The sequence below is a fragment of the Orycteropus afer genome, unplaced genomic scaffold, assembly GCF_000298275.1.
Source record: "Orycteropus afer afer isolate SDZICR_OR568_19922 unplaced genomic scaffold, OryAfe1.0 scaffold00028, whole genome shotgun sequence".
NCBI classification, from domain to species: domain Eukaryota; kingdom Metazoa; phylum Chordata; class Mammalia; order Tubulidentata; family Orycteropodidae; genus Orycteropus; species Orycteropus afer.
Genome location: NW_006921615.1, coordinates 8,309,106 through 8,325,303, shown reverse-complemented (window position 1 = coordinate 8,325,303; position 16,198 = coordinate 8,309,106). Strand labels below are relative to the sequence as shown.

Below are 16,198 nucleotides of genomic sequence, written 5' to 3'. Positions count from 1 at the left end.
AAAGTTGGAGTGCCAAGATCTGAGTTATTATACTACTAAATTTAAGTGAGTAGTTTGGTTGGAAATAAGATGTAAAGAATCAAAGTCAACTTGTTTTAACTTGTGCAAAGTCAGGGCCTTTATTTTCCCTTCTCTATTTCACAGAGTTACAAGAACTGTTAGGTAGTAGAATATATTCTGTTTTTACTCCATAGTCTAGGCCAGATACCTTTGGGGGCTGTCTGTGTGAAGGCTTTGTAATCAATCTACTAGAGATACTGGAGATCCATTCTAGATCTTTTCTTTGTAGAAAATCCATTTATTTCTGGGATGCATCCTTTCATGACTCTTTTATCTTAAGGAATAAAATAAATATATATACATATATATTATAATATTATTACTACTATAATAAACACAATAACAAAATATATATTAGCTATTAAGTACTGGGCATTGTTAAGCACCTTGTATGCATTCTCTCATTTAATTTTTAAATAATATCACTAAGAGATAAGGAGCTATTACTTCAGTTTTATAGATGAGGCAACTGAGATTGAGTGAATTTTCATAACTTTACTAAGGTCACACAGCAAGTCACAGATCTGGTACTTGAACTTATTTTGACAGCTGGACTTCAAAGTTCAAGTTCTTACCAACCAAGCCAAACTCTCTGAGGACGAGGGCTGTCCTTCTTACAGAGGCATCAGGACTTAGAGGTGGGCTAATGTTGTTCTGGATTACCTGACCTGCTTAATCTCGGTATTCTCTCTCAGGGAAGTTAGTAGGTTGTGCCATCATCCATATCAATGGAGATAGCCCAGAAGAAGTGGTCCGTGCCACACGATTGGCTTTTGAATACCAGCGCCAGTTTCGCAAGGATGTGATTATTGATTTGTTATGCTACAGGCAGTGGGGCCACAATGAGCTGGATGAACCTTTTTTCACCAACCCACTCATGTACAAAATCATCAGGTAAAATTATATATCTTCCTTTAATGTCCCCCACTTACGTTGTTGTTGTTAAGTGCCATCAAGTTGGTTCCGTCTCATGGGAACCCATGTACAACAGAATGAAACACTACCCAGTCCTGTGTCATCCCCACAGTCATCGCTGTGTTTGAGCTTATTGTTGCAGCCACAGTGTCAGTCTGTCTCATTGAGGGTCTTCCTTTTTTCTGCTGACCCACTCATAGTGCTTGCTTGATATCATTATTTTTATTAGATGCTCTCCAGTAGAGTGACCAACTATATGTCTGGGACTGAGGGGTTTCTTGGGACATGAAACATACAGTGCTAAAACTAGAACAGTCCTAGGCAAAGTGGGATGGTTGGCTACCCTATGGGTCTCAAGAGAATTCTTCGTATTCTTCAAACTCTTAGTGCTTCTTCATTAAGTAGAGAAATGGCAGCTTAATAGCCTCCCTTAGCAGGCCCAGGAAAGACTGAAGTAGGAGGACTTAGCAGAGTCTTGGCCAAAGCTACTTAGTGTGACATTAACAGGATCAGAAATGGAGCCTCCATAGTTCATGTATGCAGACTGTCCACGTGGAACTACTTTGTGCCTTGGAGACAGGTAACATGAGGAATTTTAATGAATATCAAAACTGTGCTATCCAATACAGTAGCCAGATGTGGCTTTCGAACACTCGAAATATTACCTAGTCCTGACTGAGTGGTGGTGTAAGTATACACAACCAGATTTCAGAAATATTATGAAAATAATGAATGTAAAATACCTCATTAATGATATTACAGTGACAATATTCTGTGTATATTGTGTCAAAATTTTAAAATAATAATATTTTCAAATGTATTACTAAAATGAATTCCACCTTTTCATTTTACCTTTTCTAAGGTGACTACCAGAATATTTAAAATTACATATGCAATTTGCATTACATCTTGATGGGCAGTGCTGATTTAGAAGGGTAATCTAACAAAGAAGGAATGCGCTGTTTTGGAAATTTCTTTTTAAGATACCAGAAAGTAACATAGGTCTACCTCCCCCACTTTATTTTTTCACAGATATAAATTAAAACAGAGGAATGATCTTGATGACACTTTATGAGCCTTTCTGGTCATGGGTAGCAGAGAGGACACTGCTCCAGGGGCAACAAGCCTGTTTAACTTTGAACTTAGCCGATGAATGACTCAATGAACCTCGATGAAAATCGGTCTTGCCTACCTCTCACTTTTATCAGAATTAAATAGAACAACATATGTGAGCAGACTTTATAGTTCAAAGTATTATGTGAACATGTTGTTGTTGTTATGTGCCATTGAGTGAGATCGATCTGACTCATAGCGACCCCTCCTTGGATTTCCAAGGCGGTATCACTACAGAAGTAGACTGCCCAACCTTCCTTCCGAGGAGTGGCTGGTAGACTGGCATTATTATTATTGTTGTAAAATCCAGGCAAGGAGTAGTATGGCTATACGATTCATAATGCAGCTAGAAACAGGTGTCAGCACCTTTGGGTTCAGTACTTTTTTAAGTAAAGGGGTGCTGAGTAGGTAGACAATGTTGCTCAGTCTTGTAAATAATTTTCCAATCTTTAGGAAAACTCTCCCACTAATTATTTCTATCTGGATGTATACGAAAGCTTATAAAGATAAATTTGCTTTCTCTATTGCTTGCCTGGAAAAGTTGTTTCTCACCCTGGTGAGTGCCTTTTTGTAGCAATGACACTCTGTAATACCTTTAACAATAACTGTATCTTTCCTAGGTTTTACAGGTCAAATTGATTTTTTTTTTCCTTCTTCTTGGACAGATCTCGGAAAAGCATCCCAGACACATATGCAGAGCACCTTATGGCTGCTGGCCTCATGTCCCAGGAGGAGGTGTCTGAAATAAAAGTCTCCTACTATGCAAAGTTAAATGACCATTTAACTAACATGGCCCACTATAGCCCCCCTGCCACTAACCTGCAGGCCCACTGGCAGGGACTAGTCCAGCCAGAAGCTTGCATTACTACCTGGAGCACAGGTATGCCCATAGACCTCCTGCGATTTATTGGCGCAAAGTCTGTGGAGGTACCAGAGGAACTCCAGATGCATAGTCACCTTCTAAAGATGTATGTTCAGGTAGGTCCTTTCCAGGGAGCATTGAAATCTCTGCCTATTTTGTCTTCTTGCTCAGCAAAGGGATTTACGTTGGTCTGGTCATTTTGGTTGGCTAATTCTTGACAAATATTTATTGTGTGTCACTAGGTTCTAGGATCTGATCCTAGTGTTTTTGATATTGACAATCAGCTTAGATTTTATCGTTTTTCCCTCCCTCCTCCCTCTCCCTCCCTCCTCTCTTTCTGCTTTCCTTCCTTTATTCGTCCCTTCTTTTCCTCTCTCTCACTCTTAACTAGTACACATTTACTTTTTCTTATCTAATCTTTCTTAACTAATACACATTTAATATACATTGTAAAAAATACAGAAATATTTGTTTCAATTTTTTCCTGAGCAATGAGTAGAATATAATTCTTTTAGGTGGCTTAAAAACAATACAAATCAACACACATATCCTAATGGCAACCATTTAGACCCTTAAATATGTTGAAGTCACACATATTGTCTCATATTATGGATATATAGGATATATAGGATGATCAACCATCTTGGTTTGCCTAGAACTTAGGTCCCTGAATGTGTGACTTTTCAGTGGTAAAATCAGGAAAATCCCAAGCAAACTGGGACAGTTGGTCACCCAAGTTAAATGCCTTCATTTTTCTTCAACTTGAATAAAGAAACTTTGCCCTCTGAGTTATTTTAAAGCACTAACTTCATTTTAAAGTTTTTATTGTAAGTGTAGAGACTATTATAACAAACTATGTTCTTTCCATCCAACTTAAGAAATAGAATATTACAAATACAGTTCCCCATGTTTTCCTCCATGATTATATCTCCTCTTGTACATCCACAGAAGTAACCAATAACCTGAAGTTCATGTTTATTTTGCTTGCTTTTAAAGTTTATATAATTGTTATTATCTCTAATGTATCTTTCTGCACTTGCTTTTTTATTCAACATTATGTTTTTGATACTTACCTTTGTTGTGTTAAGTTTTTTAACTCAATGTGAACAAGGATATGGATTCTTAAAAGTTTCTTTTTCCCTCATCCCCAATTTTATAGTCCAGAATGGAGAAAGTGATGGATGGAACAAAGTTAGACTGGGCCACAGCAGAAGCTCTTGCCTTGGGCTCATTGCTTGCTCAAGGTAAGAAGTTTCTGTTTAGCTGCATAATTGGTAGGGAGTGCTTCATATGACATTTGTTATATGTGATCTCTGTGGTTTTTTGAGTTGTAACTATCTTCTATTGCTTTCATTGACTAGAGAGGTTCTAAACTGTGTTAATTTTTCTTTCCTGACAATTTTACCTAATTGTAGCATAAATCATATTGATAACCTTCATTAGAAAATAGACCATAGTACAGTTATACCTGGGAAACAAAGAGCTCAGTATTGGACATATTGGAAAGATAATTTTTCTGAAAATTGTAAAGCAAGTGATAACGCTCCATCCTTATATAACCTTACCTCAACTACAGGCTTTTGCATAGAGGACAGGTCTATTTTGATAAGGGTAATCTATTATCCTAAGAAAAGTCCTCAGGATGAACTGACGTATAAGAATTCAGGTTCCCTATACCTTATTATAGGAGCTCTGGTAGCATAGTGCCTAAGACACTTGACTGCTAACCAGAAGGCTGGCGGTTCAAACCCACCAGCCACTCCTCGGAAGGAAGGTTGGGCAATCCTACTTCCGTAGTGATACTGCCTCGTAAACCCAAGGAGGGGTCGCTATGAGTCGGGGCTGACTCGACGGCAAATAACAACAACAACAACATACCTTATTATTAGGAGGCGTGGTGAAGCAATGGTTAAGTACTTGGATGCTAACCGAAAGGTCAGCAGTTCAAATCCACCAGCAGTTCTATGGGAGAAAAGAGTTGCAATCTGCCTCCATAAAGATTACAGCCTTGGAAACCCTATTGGGCAGTTCTGTTCTGTCCTACAGGGTTGCTATGAGTTGGAATCAACTTGACAGCAGTGGGTTTGGTATATATTTATTCATAGCAACTTGGAATTTTCCCCCCCTCTTCCTTCCTTAAGGTTTTAATGTCCGCCTGAGTGGCCAAGATGTTGGTCGTGGAACATTTAGTCAAAGGCATGCAATGGTTGTTTGCCAGAAGACTGATGACACCTTTATCCCTCTGAACCATATGGATCCTAATCAGAAGGGCTTTCTAGAGGTAGGATGTTTCACTATCTATGGTAAAATTTAGGCTAAATATTTGGAATGGAAGTAATATACTAGGGAATAAGCTAAACCAAAAAAAAAAAAAAAAAAACCAATCTTACAGCCATAGAGTCTAATCTGACTCACAGTGACTCCCTTTGGGTTTCCAAGGTGGTAAATCTTTATGGAAGTAGATTGCCCAGTCTTCCTTCCATGGGGTGGCTGGTGGGTTTGAACCACCAACCTTCTGGGTAAATGCCTTAGGCACTACACCACCAGAGCTCCTTAGAGAATAAGCTAGAGATATTTTGTTCTGACTGCTTATCTGTAATCATATAAATTTCAGTGTATGTGTATTTTGTCAATCCAAAATTGACATTATGTACGCATTGCTGTAATTCATTATAGGAAGTCAAAGATGTGAATAATAAACCAACGTTTCTTGGTTACTAAACAAAAAAGCAAAACACTCCCTCAAGGCTACCTTATTCCTTAAGGTTTAGTGGGCTTGGTGAATATGTATAATCATACATTACTCTGTACCAGTTGCTATTCTGTACTCTTTAGAGCCTGAAGGGCAGGGACTAAGTCTTTTCATTTCTGTTCCTCCAATAATTAGCATAGCACCTGGCACCTGATGTTTATTAAACTACTTTATAAATTTAAATCTTCTTCAAGATAAGATTAATGACATGTATCATCTTTCCTTCTCTAGCTAATTGCTTGACAGTATAATCTTGAATTGACTGATACTCAATATTTATTAAAAATTCACTTGGTGAAAACAATATTTTAAAGAGATTATTTAAAGGACATGAAGTCATCTTTTCTTTGACATCCTCTAAAATTCACCCCATATCAAGTTGGACTAGTGATACATATTGACACATTTACTATTCCTCCCACCCCAAATGTCTTATTGGATTGGGATTTGATACATAGTATTAATTAGTTTTGCATTTTGTTGTTTAAAAAGCCTCATACTCCTTGCATCTAGTATGAGGTTATGTTAAAGATAACAGTTTTTGTCTAATACCATTTCTTTATATGAAGGCCCTGGGAGAAACTCCTAATCTTGGTATTGAGAATAGTTGTAATTGACTTGAGTGGTTGGTTTGCCTTTATTGTATGTATACTGTGAATTCTATAACTGACCAACTTTCTCTTTTCAATATTGGCTGCTAGGAAGGGATGGTATCATAATGGCCTCCCTGATAAGTGAGTAGGTTATCAGATGTGCCTTTTTCCCAACTTTACTCTAGGTCAGAACTTTTATTTTTCTTCTTTCCCTCCACATAAAATTTACACTATCATGTTGTATATTGTGTATGCTTATGAGCCACCTTAAATGCTTTTTGGAATAAGTAAAAGCATTAATAGATTCAATAAAATAAGGTATAAAAGTGCATATAAATTAACAAGGTGCAATGGATGCATAGATAGAGGAAGGAGAAGCTGCATCTATTTAGGGAAGTCAGGAAATGCTTGGGGAAGGGAGCCACATTTGAGCTGAGACACTAATGAAGGACATTAGGAGTCGTCACTATGAGTCAGAATTGACTTGATGGCAATGGGTTTCTAGTTTAATAAGTATAGAGAGAACATTCTGCCTGAGACAACTGAACATATAAAAGCCTCCAAGTAAGAGAGCCTGACACACACAAGGAACTATAAATAGCCTCATATGACTGGAGGTTAAGCTACTAACTGGGCACTTAGAGGATACGAAGAGGAGATTGGTCTGATAGTTCTACCCAAATTGTGAAAGACTTTGAATGTTACTTAAAAGAAGAGCCATACAGGAATTTGGAAGAGATGATCAGATTCTCATGTTAGAAAGACAAGTCCTGACAATACTTTTATTATTATTATTATTGTGATTTGGGTTAAAGTTTACCAAACAAATTCGTTTTCCATACAGTGGCTCACATACACTCTGTCTCATGACTTTGACTACAATTTCCCACAATCCTCTTTTCCCACTTCCTCCCATAGTTACCTGTTCCCTGTGTCCTTCCCTCCATGCTCTTCCTCCCTCCTGAGCTGTCTCCCTGTGCATAAACACCCCTTCTATTCTCCGATGATTGTTCTCTCCAAGGAGTGTATCTACCTAGGGTAAATGTTCACATCATATGCCTATCTTTTGTTTGGCTGGAAGCCACAGGAGTGGGTTTAATTCTAGACCTGAAGGGCAGCTAGGGGCCATAGTCTCAGTGGTTCCATCAGGCTCCATCAGACCAGCAAACCTGGTCCCCACCCCCTTTTATTTTATTTTATTTTTTTATGATTTTGAGTTTTGTTCCACATTGTTCTCCCACTCTGTCTAGGATCTCCTACATACATCTCCCTCTAAGTGTTTGACAGTGATAGCTGGGCACCATCTACTTCTTCTGACTCATAGTCATATAGGCTGAGGATCACATGGTATACCAGTCACTTGGACTAATTGTTTCCATGCACCTTTTCTTTTCTTCATTTTTTGTTCCTCTGGATGAGGAGAGACCCATTGTTGCATGGTCGCTTGCAAGGTTTTAAGATCCCCTTTGCTATTCGCCACAGTAGGATGTGGGACAATGTTTTGTGTACTATGTTATGCCAATTGAGCTTGATGTCTCCTGTGACCATGGTCCTGAGCCCACAGGTCCAACTACTAGCTGACTGTGGCCAAGAAGTGACTATAACCTTGTCCCTTGTTAGCTTGGGAATTCTTACAGAACATACCAATACACTTGTAGAAACATTGTCTGCCAATCCTAACATGGTCATGGGCACACTGCCCCCTGCATAGACATACCTAATCATTTAGCCTGTCCACCCATCTATCTATCCGTATGTCAATGTTTGCCATCATTGACAATGCAGTACTGAATGTGCAAAAGGGTTCATCTTTGTTGTCTGTATTTCCCATGCACCTGTCTATGTCTTCATCTTCCTCAACGCAGCTGTGTTGATCACTCACATTGGTACATTGCCCTTCTCTTCACCCAAATCACTACTTGTCTCTACCTATCTAGCAGGGATCCCCCTCCCCCCAGTAACCAACAAAGAAAATTTCCTTCCATACATAAACTTTTCCTTGACTTTTTACAATAATGGACTAATACAATATTTGTCCTTCTGTGATTGACTTACTTCACTCAGCATAATGTCTTCCAAGTTCATCCATGTTATGCAGTGTTTTGCAGATTCTACATTATTCTTTAGGGTTGCAGAGTATTCCATTGTGTGTATGTACCATACTGTTGTTATCCATTCTTTTGTTCTTGGGCACTGTGATAGTTGGAGCTGTTTGTCAACTTGGCTGGACCATAATTCTGTGTGGTTTAAGCAATTGTGATGTGGGTTGTTCCAGTGATGGGATCAGATGTATATGTTTTGAGCAGCTAATCCATTGAAAGGGAGTTTCCCTGGGGGTGTGGCCTGCTTCCAGTATTTTTATGGACATCCTGGGAAAAGAGGCACTCTTTTGTGGATCGGGATTCTGTTGTGCTGCCTACAACTGTCCGTGAGTGAACAATCCACCATTTGGCCTGGAGATCTTGGATTTGCCATTCATTGGAATCAACAGCCAGTATACTACCTCCTCCCCTGGAGCTCATCAGCCCCTGCAGAAGCACAAGTCAGGAAAAGCCTCTAGCTTGACATTTGATCAAAGAACTTGGGATTTGCCAGCTTCTATAAGTGTGTGAGCCATTTTCCTAAGATAAAGTTCTCTTTTTTTCTTTCTCTCTCTATAAGCTTTACTGGTTTTCCTTCTCTAGGGAACCTAGTCTAACACATTTGCTACTGAGAGTGGGTTGCTGCTCTGACAGATACCTAAAATGTGGAAACATGAGTGGAGTGCATCCTTGACCCAAGACCCTGGCAGAGAGACCCTGGCATATGGCATGACAGACGTCAAGAGCAGATCAAGAGACTGGCATGAGAGACCGCAGGAGTAGAGCCTAGAGACTGACATGAAAGATGGCACTAGCAGAGACAAGAGAACCAGGATGAGATAGTGACAGCCTTACCAGCCCACGGAGGAGAAAGCTTGATGCCTTTGGTTAGGCGACTTACTGGCGGAGTGGGTTGCCTTCAGGCATTAATTGTTATAAAAGACTGGCATAAAATGGAGTAGCAAGTTGGCTGGCCCACAGAGCAAGAAAGCTGAATGCTTTGGAGGCAGGAAGATTTCCAGCAGAGTGGGTTGCCTTCGGCATCAATCGGCAGAAGTGGAGAGACCAAGGAAACGGAAGCTGCCTCAGCATGAAAGGGTAGGACCATGGCCTTTGAGGGTGGAATGACCACAGCCACCTAGGTTTCAAAGAGCCAGGCCTTCAGCAACTTAGTTCTGGAGTGTGCGGCTGTTCATTCATGTGACCCAGTGAGGGGTGGGGCTACCATGCCCAAGAGGAAGAGAAACGGGGCCTGCCAGGCCATGGGGGTGAGGTTGCCACTCAGAGGAACTAGGGGACTGGAGCCACCCAGTGAGAGAGATCTGTACAGATACCACCCAGTGAAGATCTGTACAGGTGCCAAGTTGACAAAGGGTAGAATTGTGGTAGTTCAGTTTGTGTGTCAACTTGGCTAGGCCTGGTTGAGCGGCTGGGCAGCAGTATTCCCCATGATGAGACTGGTAATCAAATCCATGGTGGAATTTACTGTGAGCAGCTGAGTAGCTGCCTTTGGGTATGCGGTCTGCTTCCCATATATAAGTAGCAGCTTTGGGAACGGTCTCTAGCTTATGGCACCTTGAACCCTGCATGTAGCTGTGTCATTCAGCAGCTTAGATTGAATCACCAGAATACAGAGTCATGGCCTCTCAATCAATTCCCAGACTTGAGTCAGTTTACAGACCCACAATTCCTTGAATGAAGGGGAGGCCAGCTCCCCTTGAGGAAGGGACCCCACTACATTGCCAAAAATCTATAATGTCAATCTTTCTCCCAGCCTTTCCCAAAGGGATCAGAGGCCTTTTACGACAGTGACTGTTCATTGGGGAAAAGGAAATAATCAGACTTTTGGTGAATTACTGGACACTGGCTCTGAACTGACACTAATTCCAGGAGACGCAAAATGTCTTGTAGCCCACTGGTCAGAGTAGGGGCATATGGAGGTCAAGTTATTGATGGAATCTTAGCTAAGGTGCATCTCACAGTGGGTCCAGTGGGTCCCCAAACTCATCCTATAGTGATTTACCCAATGCCAGAATGCATAATTGGAATAGATATCGGAAGGAAGGTTGGGCAATCCTACTTCCGTAGTGATACTGCCTCGAAAACCCAAGGAGGGGTCGCTATGAGTCGGGTTTGACTCGATGGCACATAACAACAACAACAACAACAACATACTGAACAATTGGCAGAATTTCCACATTGGGTCCCTGACATATGGAGTAAGGGCTATTATGGTAGGAAAATCCAAGTGGAAGCCATTAGAACTGCCTCTACCTACAAAAATAGTAAACCAAAATCAATACCATATCCCTGGAGGGGTTGCAGAGATTACTGCCACCATCAAGGACTTGAAGGATGCAGGGGTGGTGATTCCTACCATATCCCCATTTAATTCACCTATTTGGCCTGTGCAAAAAACAGATGGATCTTGAAGAATGACAGTAGATTATCATAAACTTAATCAGGTGGTGACTCCAATTGCAGCTGCTGTTCCTGATGTGGTTTCATTGCTTGAGCAAATTAGTACATCTCCTGGTACTTGGTATGCAGCTATTGATCTGGCCAATGCCTTTTTCTTGATACCAATTTCAAAGGACCATCAGAAGCAGTTTGCCTTCAGCTGGCAAGGCCAACAGTGTACTTTCACAGTGCTTCCTTGAAGGTATATCAACGCCCCAGCACTATGTCATAATTTAGTCCGTAGGGATCTTAATTGACTTTCCCTTCCACAAGACATCACACCAGTCCATTATATTGATGACATTATGCTGATTGGACCTAGTAAGGAAAAAGTATCGATGACTCTAGACTTATTGATGAGACATAAGACATAGGCATGCTAGTGGTTTGGAAATTAACCCAACAAAAATTCAGGCACCTTCCACCTGAAATTTCTAGGGGTCCAATGGTGTGGGGCATGTCTAGATATTCCTACTAAAGTGAAGGAAAAGTTATTGTATCTGGCTTCCCCCACAACTAAAAAGGAGGCACAACATCTGGTGGGTCTCTTTGGATTTTGGAGGCAACATATCCCTCATTCTGGTGTGTTGCTACAGCCTATTTATCAAGTGACTTGGAAAGCTGCTAGTTTTAGTGGGGCCCAGAACAAAAGAAGGCTCTGCAACAGGTTCAGCCTACTGTACAGGCTGCTCTGCCATTTGGGCCATATGATCTGGCTGATCCAATTGTGGTTGAAGTGTCTGTAGTAGATATAGATGATGTTTGGAGTCTTTGTCAGGTCCCTATTGGTGAATTACAATGTAGACCCTTTGGATTTTGGAGCAAAGCCCTGCCATCCTCTGCAGATAACTACTCTCCTTTTGAGAAACAGCTTTTAGCTTTACTGGGCTTTAGTAGAGACTGAATGCCTATCAGCTACTAAGTCATCATGAGACCTGAGCTGCCCATCATGAACTGGGTGTTTTTTGACCCACAGAGTCATAAAGTTGGATGTCCACAGCAGTACTCCATCATTAAATGGAAGTGATATATCAGAGATCGGGCTCAAGCAGGACCTGAAGGCACAAGTAAGTTGCATGAGGAAGTGGCCCAAATGCCTATGATTTCCACTCTAGTCACTACCTTCCCTCTCCATCTGCACCTATGTCCTCATGGGGAGAGTTCCTTATGATCAGTGGACTGAAGAAGAGAAAACTCGTGCTTGGTTTACAGATGGTTCTGTGTGATATACAGGCACCACTCGAAAGTGGACAGTAGCAGCACTACAGCCCCTTTATGGGACTTTCTTGAAGGACAGTGGTGAAGGAAAATCCTCCCAATGGGCAGAACTTCGAGCAGTGCATATGGCTTTTCACTTTGCATGGAATAAGAAATGGCCAGATGTGTGACTGTATACAGATTCATGAGCTGTGGCTAATGGCTTGGCTGGATGGTCTGGGATTTGGAAGGAGCATGAATGGAAAATTGTTGACAATGTATGGGGAAGAGGTATGTGGATAGATGTCTCTGACTGGGCCAAAGGAGTAAAGATATTTGTGTCTCATGTGAATGCCCACCAAAAGGTGACCTCAGCAGAGGAGGACTTTAGCAATGAGGTGCATAGGATGACACGTTCAGTGGAAACCAGCCATTGTTTTTCCCCAGCCTCAATGGGCTCATGAACAAAGTGGCCATGGTGGCAAGGATGGAGGTTATGCATGGGCTCAGCAACATGGACTCCCACTTACCAAGGCTGATTTGGCTACCACCACTGCAGAGAGCCCAATCTACCAGCAGCAGAGACCAACGTTGAGTCCGTGATATGGAACTATTCCTCGGGTGATCAGCCAGCAAGGTGGTGGCAGGTTGATTACATTGGACCACTTCCATCATGGAAAGGACAGCGTTTTGTTCATATTAGAATAGACACTTATTCTGGATATGGATTCTCTTTCCTTGCATGCAATGCTTCTGCCAAAACTACCATCCGTGGACTTACAGAATACCTTATCCACTGTCAGGGTATCCCACACAGTATTGCTTCAGATCAAGGGACTCACTTCACAGCAAATGAAGTGTGGCAATGGGCCCATGCTCATGGAATTCACTGGTCTTACCATGTTCCCCATCATCCTGAAGCAGCTGGCTTGATAGGACTATGGAATGGCCTATAAAAATACAATTATGCACCAGCTAGGTGGCAATATCTTGAAGGGTTGGGACACTGTTCTCCAGGAGGCTGTATATGCTCTAAACCAGCATCCAATATATAGTTCTGTTTCTCCAATAGCCAGGATTCATGGGTCCAGGAACCAAGGGGTGGAAATGGGAGTGTACCACTCACTATTACCCCTAGTGATCCACTCAAAAAATTTTTGCTTCCTGTCCCTGCTACCCTATTCTCTGTGGGTCTGGAGATCCTAGTCTCAAAGGGAGGAACACTCCCACTTGGAGAGACGATACTGATTGCATTGAACTGGAAATTAAGAATGCCACCTGGCCATTTTTGCTTCCTCATGCCTCTTGATTAGCAGACAAAGAAGGGCATTACTGTACTATCTGGTGTGATAGATCCTGATTATCAAGGGGAAATTGGATTGACATTACATAATGGAGGTAAAGAAGAATATGTCTGCAATACAGGAGATTCTTTAGGATGTCTCTTAATACTACCATGCCCTGTGATTCAAGTCAATGGAAAACTACAGGAATCCAATTCTGATATGACTTCTAATGGCCCAGACCCCTCAGGAATGAAGGTTTGGGTCATCCACCAGGCAAAGAACCATGACCAGCTGAGGTGCTTGGTTAGGGCAAGGGAAATACAGAATGAGTGGTGGAAGAAGGTAGTTCTGAATATCAGCTATGACCACGTGACCAGTTGCAGAAACGGGGACTGTGATTGTTATATTTTCTTATTGTATATGTTCATCAAGTATTTTTGTTTCCTTCTGTTATGTACTGTGAAATGTAAATAAGGTTAATGCTTTTTGGTTGTACGTATGTTAGTGAATCATGTTAGGCACAAATATGACTTTATAATTGTCCTTATTTATAGATTATATATGGGTAAGAAGATGTGTACAACTGCCAAGTTGACAAGGGGTGGACTGTGATAGTTGGAGCTGTGTGTCAACTTGGCTGGACCACCATTCTGTCTGATTTAATTGTGTTGTAGTTTGTTCCAATGATGGGATCACATGTATATGTTTTGAGCAGCCAATCCATTGAAAGGGAGTTTCCCTGGGGGTGTGGCCTGCTTCCAGTAATTTTATGGACATCCTAGGAAAAGAGACACTCTTCTGTGGATCATGATTCTGCTGTGCTGCCTACAACTGTCTGTGAGTGAACAATCCACCATTTGGCCTGGAGATCTTGGATTCATCACTCGTAGGAGTCAACAGCCAGTATACTGCCTGCCAACCTTGAACTCATCATTCCCTGCAGGAGCATGAGTCAGGAAAAGCCTCCAGCTTGATCCAAGAACTTGGGACTTGCCAGCTTCTATAAGTGTGTGAGCCATTTTCCTAAGATAAATTTCTCTTTCTCTCTCTTTCTATATATAAGCTTTACTGGTTTTGCTTCTCTAGAGAACCCAGTCTAACACAGTCACCTAGGTTGTTTCTATCTTTTTGCTAGTGTAAATAGTGCTGTGATGAACATGGGGGTGCATATTATCCGTTCTTGTCCTGACAATACTTTTTGAATGATGAGAATTTCTATAGGACAATTGTTAAGGAGGTTTCTTAGTTATCTAAGCACTAAATGATGGGAACCTGAATTAGAGTAACAGCAGTGTAGATGGAATATGAAGTCAGATTTGAGAGGTATTTGAAAAATAAAAGTGATAACACTTAGTGATAGATGTAAGGGATAAAGAAGAAGGGCTAGGTTATCTCCTAGCTTTCTGACTTGGACCACTGGTAGATGATGATATATTTACCCCAGTAGAGAGTGAAGGAGAAGGGACAGATTTTGTAAGGGAAGATGATTGTTTTGGTTACCTCTAGTGCCACTCTTAGGGAAATACCACAAATGGATGGCTTTAACAAATAGGAGTTTCTTCTTTTACAATTTTGGAGGCTAAAAGTCCAAGTTCAAAGTGCCAGGCTCTAGGGATGGGGTGAAAGCCCCTTGATCTTGGGCTTCAGCTCTGCCTCTTGCTCCCAGCCCACTGAAGCTGAAGGCTTTCTTCACTCAGACAGCTGCTGGCTGCTGAGGCTGACAAACCTGAGGTGAGCCAGTAAAAAAGGCACAGTCCCAATATTACCAAACCATATGGCAGGCCACTAATTTAAGTCCAGAAAAAGTCCCAAGATTGGCAGAGCATGGCAGGCTGCTGAATGAAGACTCGGCTAGATGCAGGGTCCAAGCATGCCAAAAAGCTGCATACCATTCCCATAGTTTCTCCCTATATGCTGGAAGGAGACCACATCTGTCAAGCAGCTGCTCAGCTACTCATGGCAGATTCTATGGAGTAGATTGCCAATCTCATCATGGGGAATAACTGCAACCAGCTGCCCAGCCACTCAAGACCAGCTCCAGCCACATTGACATATAACCTTAAATACCACAATGACTGATTAATTTTGGACATTTAACTTTGAAGTGGATGAGTGGCACATAGGTTTCTATCAGGCAAATATGTACATGTATATCTATAGTTAATAAAGGTATCTCATCTTAAAATACAGATTTGGAAGTAATCACAATGTAGGGATATTTAAAACAATAGGGATGGGAGAATCTCAGAGAGCAGTGTAAAGAAAGGACCAAGGGATAATGGTCCTGGAAAAAAAAGCATTTAAGACATTGACAGAGGAAAAGTATATCACAAAGAACCTATAGAAAGGCAAGAGGAGAGCAGGAGTCAATGGTATCATCAAACTCAATGAAGGATGAGTCAAATAAGATGAAGAACATAATGCCCACTGGATTTAGCACCTAGAAGTTCAAGAGTTGACCTTATTTATTTATTTATTTATATTGTAATTTGGGTGAAAGTTTACAGAGCAAATTCACTTTCCATACAGCAGTTCACATACACTTTGTCTCATGACATTGACACTTTATCCCAATGCAACACCTCTCCTCCCACTTCCTCCCTATAGTGACCTCTTCCCTGTGTCAATTCCTCCATGCACTCCTGCCCCTGAACTGTCTCTCTGTGCATAAACAGCCCTTCTTTCTCCCATGATTGCTTTCTCCAAGGAGTGTATCTACCTCAGGTACATGTTCAACTCTTATGCCTGTCTTTTATTTGGCTGGAAGCCACAGGTGTGCGTTCAATTCCAGACCTGAAGGGCAGCTAGGGACCATAGTCTCAGTGGTTCCACTAGGCTCTTATCAGACCAGCAAACCTGGTCTCCTTTTTTTTTTTTTT

At 41.3% G+C, this 16,198-nt stretch overlaps 1 protein-coding gene across 1 annotated transcript in view; it reads left to right on the top strand.

The window, feature by feature from the left end:
- DHTKD1 (dehydrogenase E1 and transketolase domain containing 1) overlaps positions 1–16,198 on the top strand; it is a 95,031-nt gene that overhangs the window by 45,811 nt on the left and 33,022 nt on the right. Inside the window, exons 7-10 of the mRNA XM_007935432.2 lie at positions 756–954; positions 2,754–3,066; positions 4,110–4,194; positions 5,092–5,231. Of these exons, the coding sequence (XP_007933623.1) occupies positions 756–954; positions 2,754–3,066; positions 4,110–4,194; positions 5,092–5,231 (737 nt within the window). The remainder of the gene's footprint in view (positions 1–755; positions 955–2,753; positions 3,067–4,109; positions 4,195–5,091; positions 5,232–16,198) is intronic.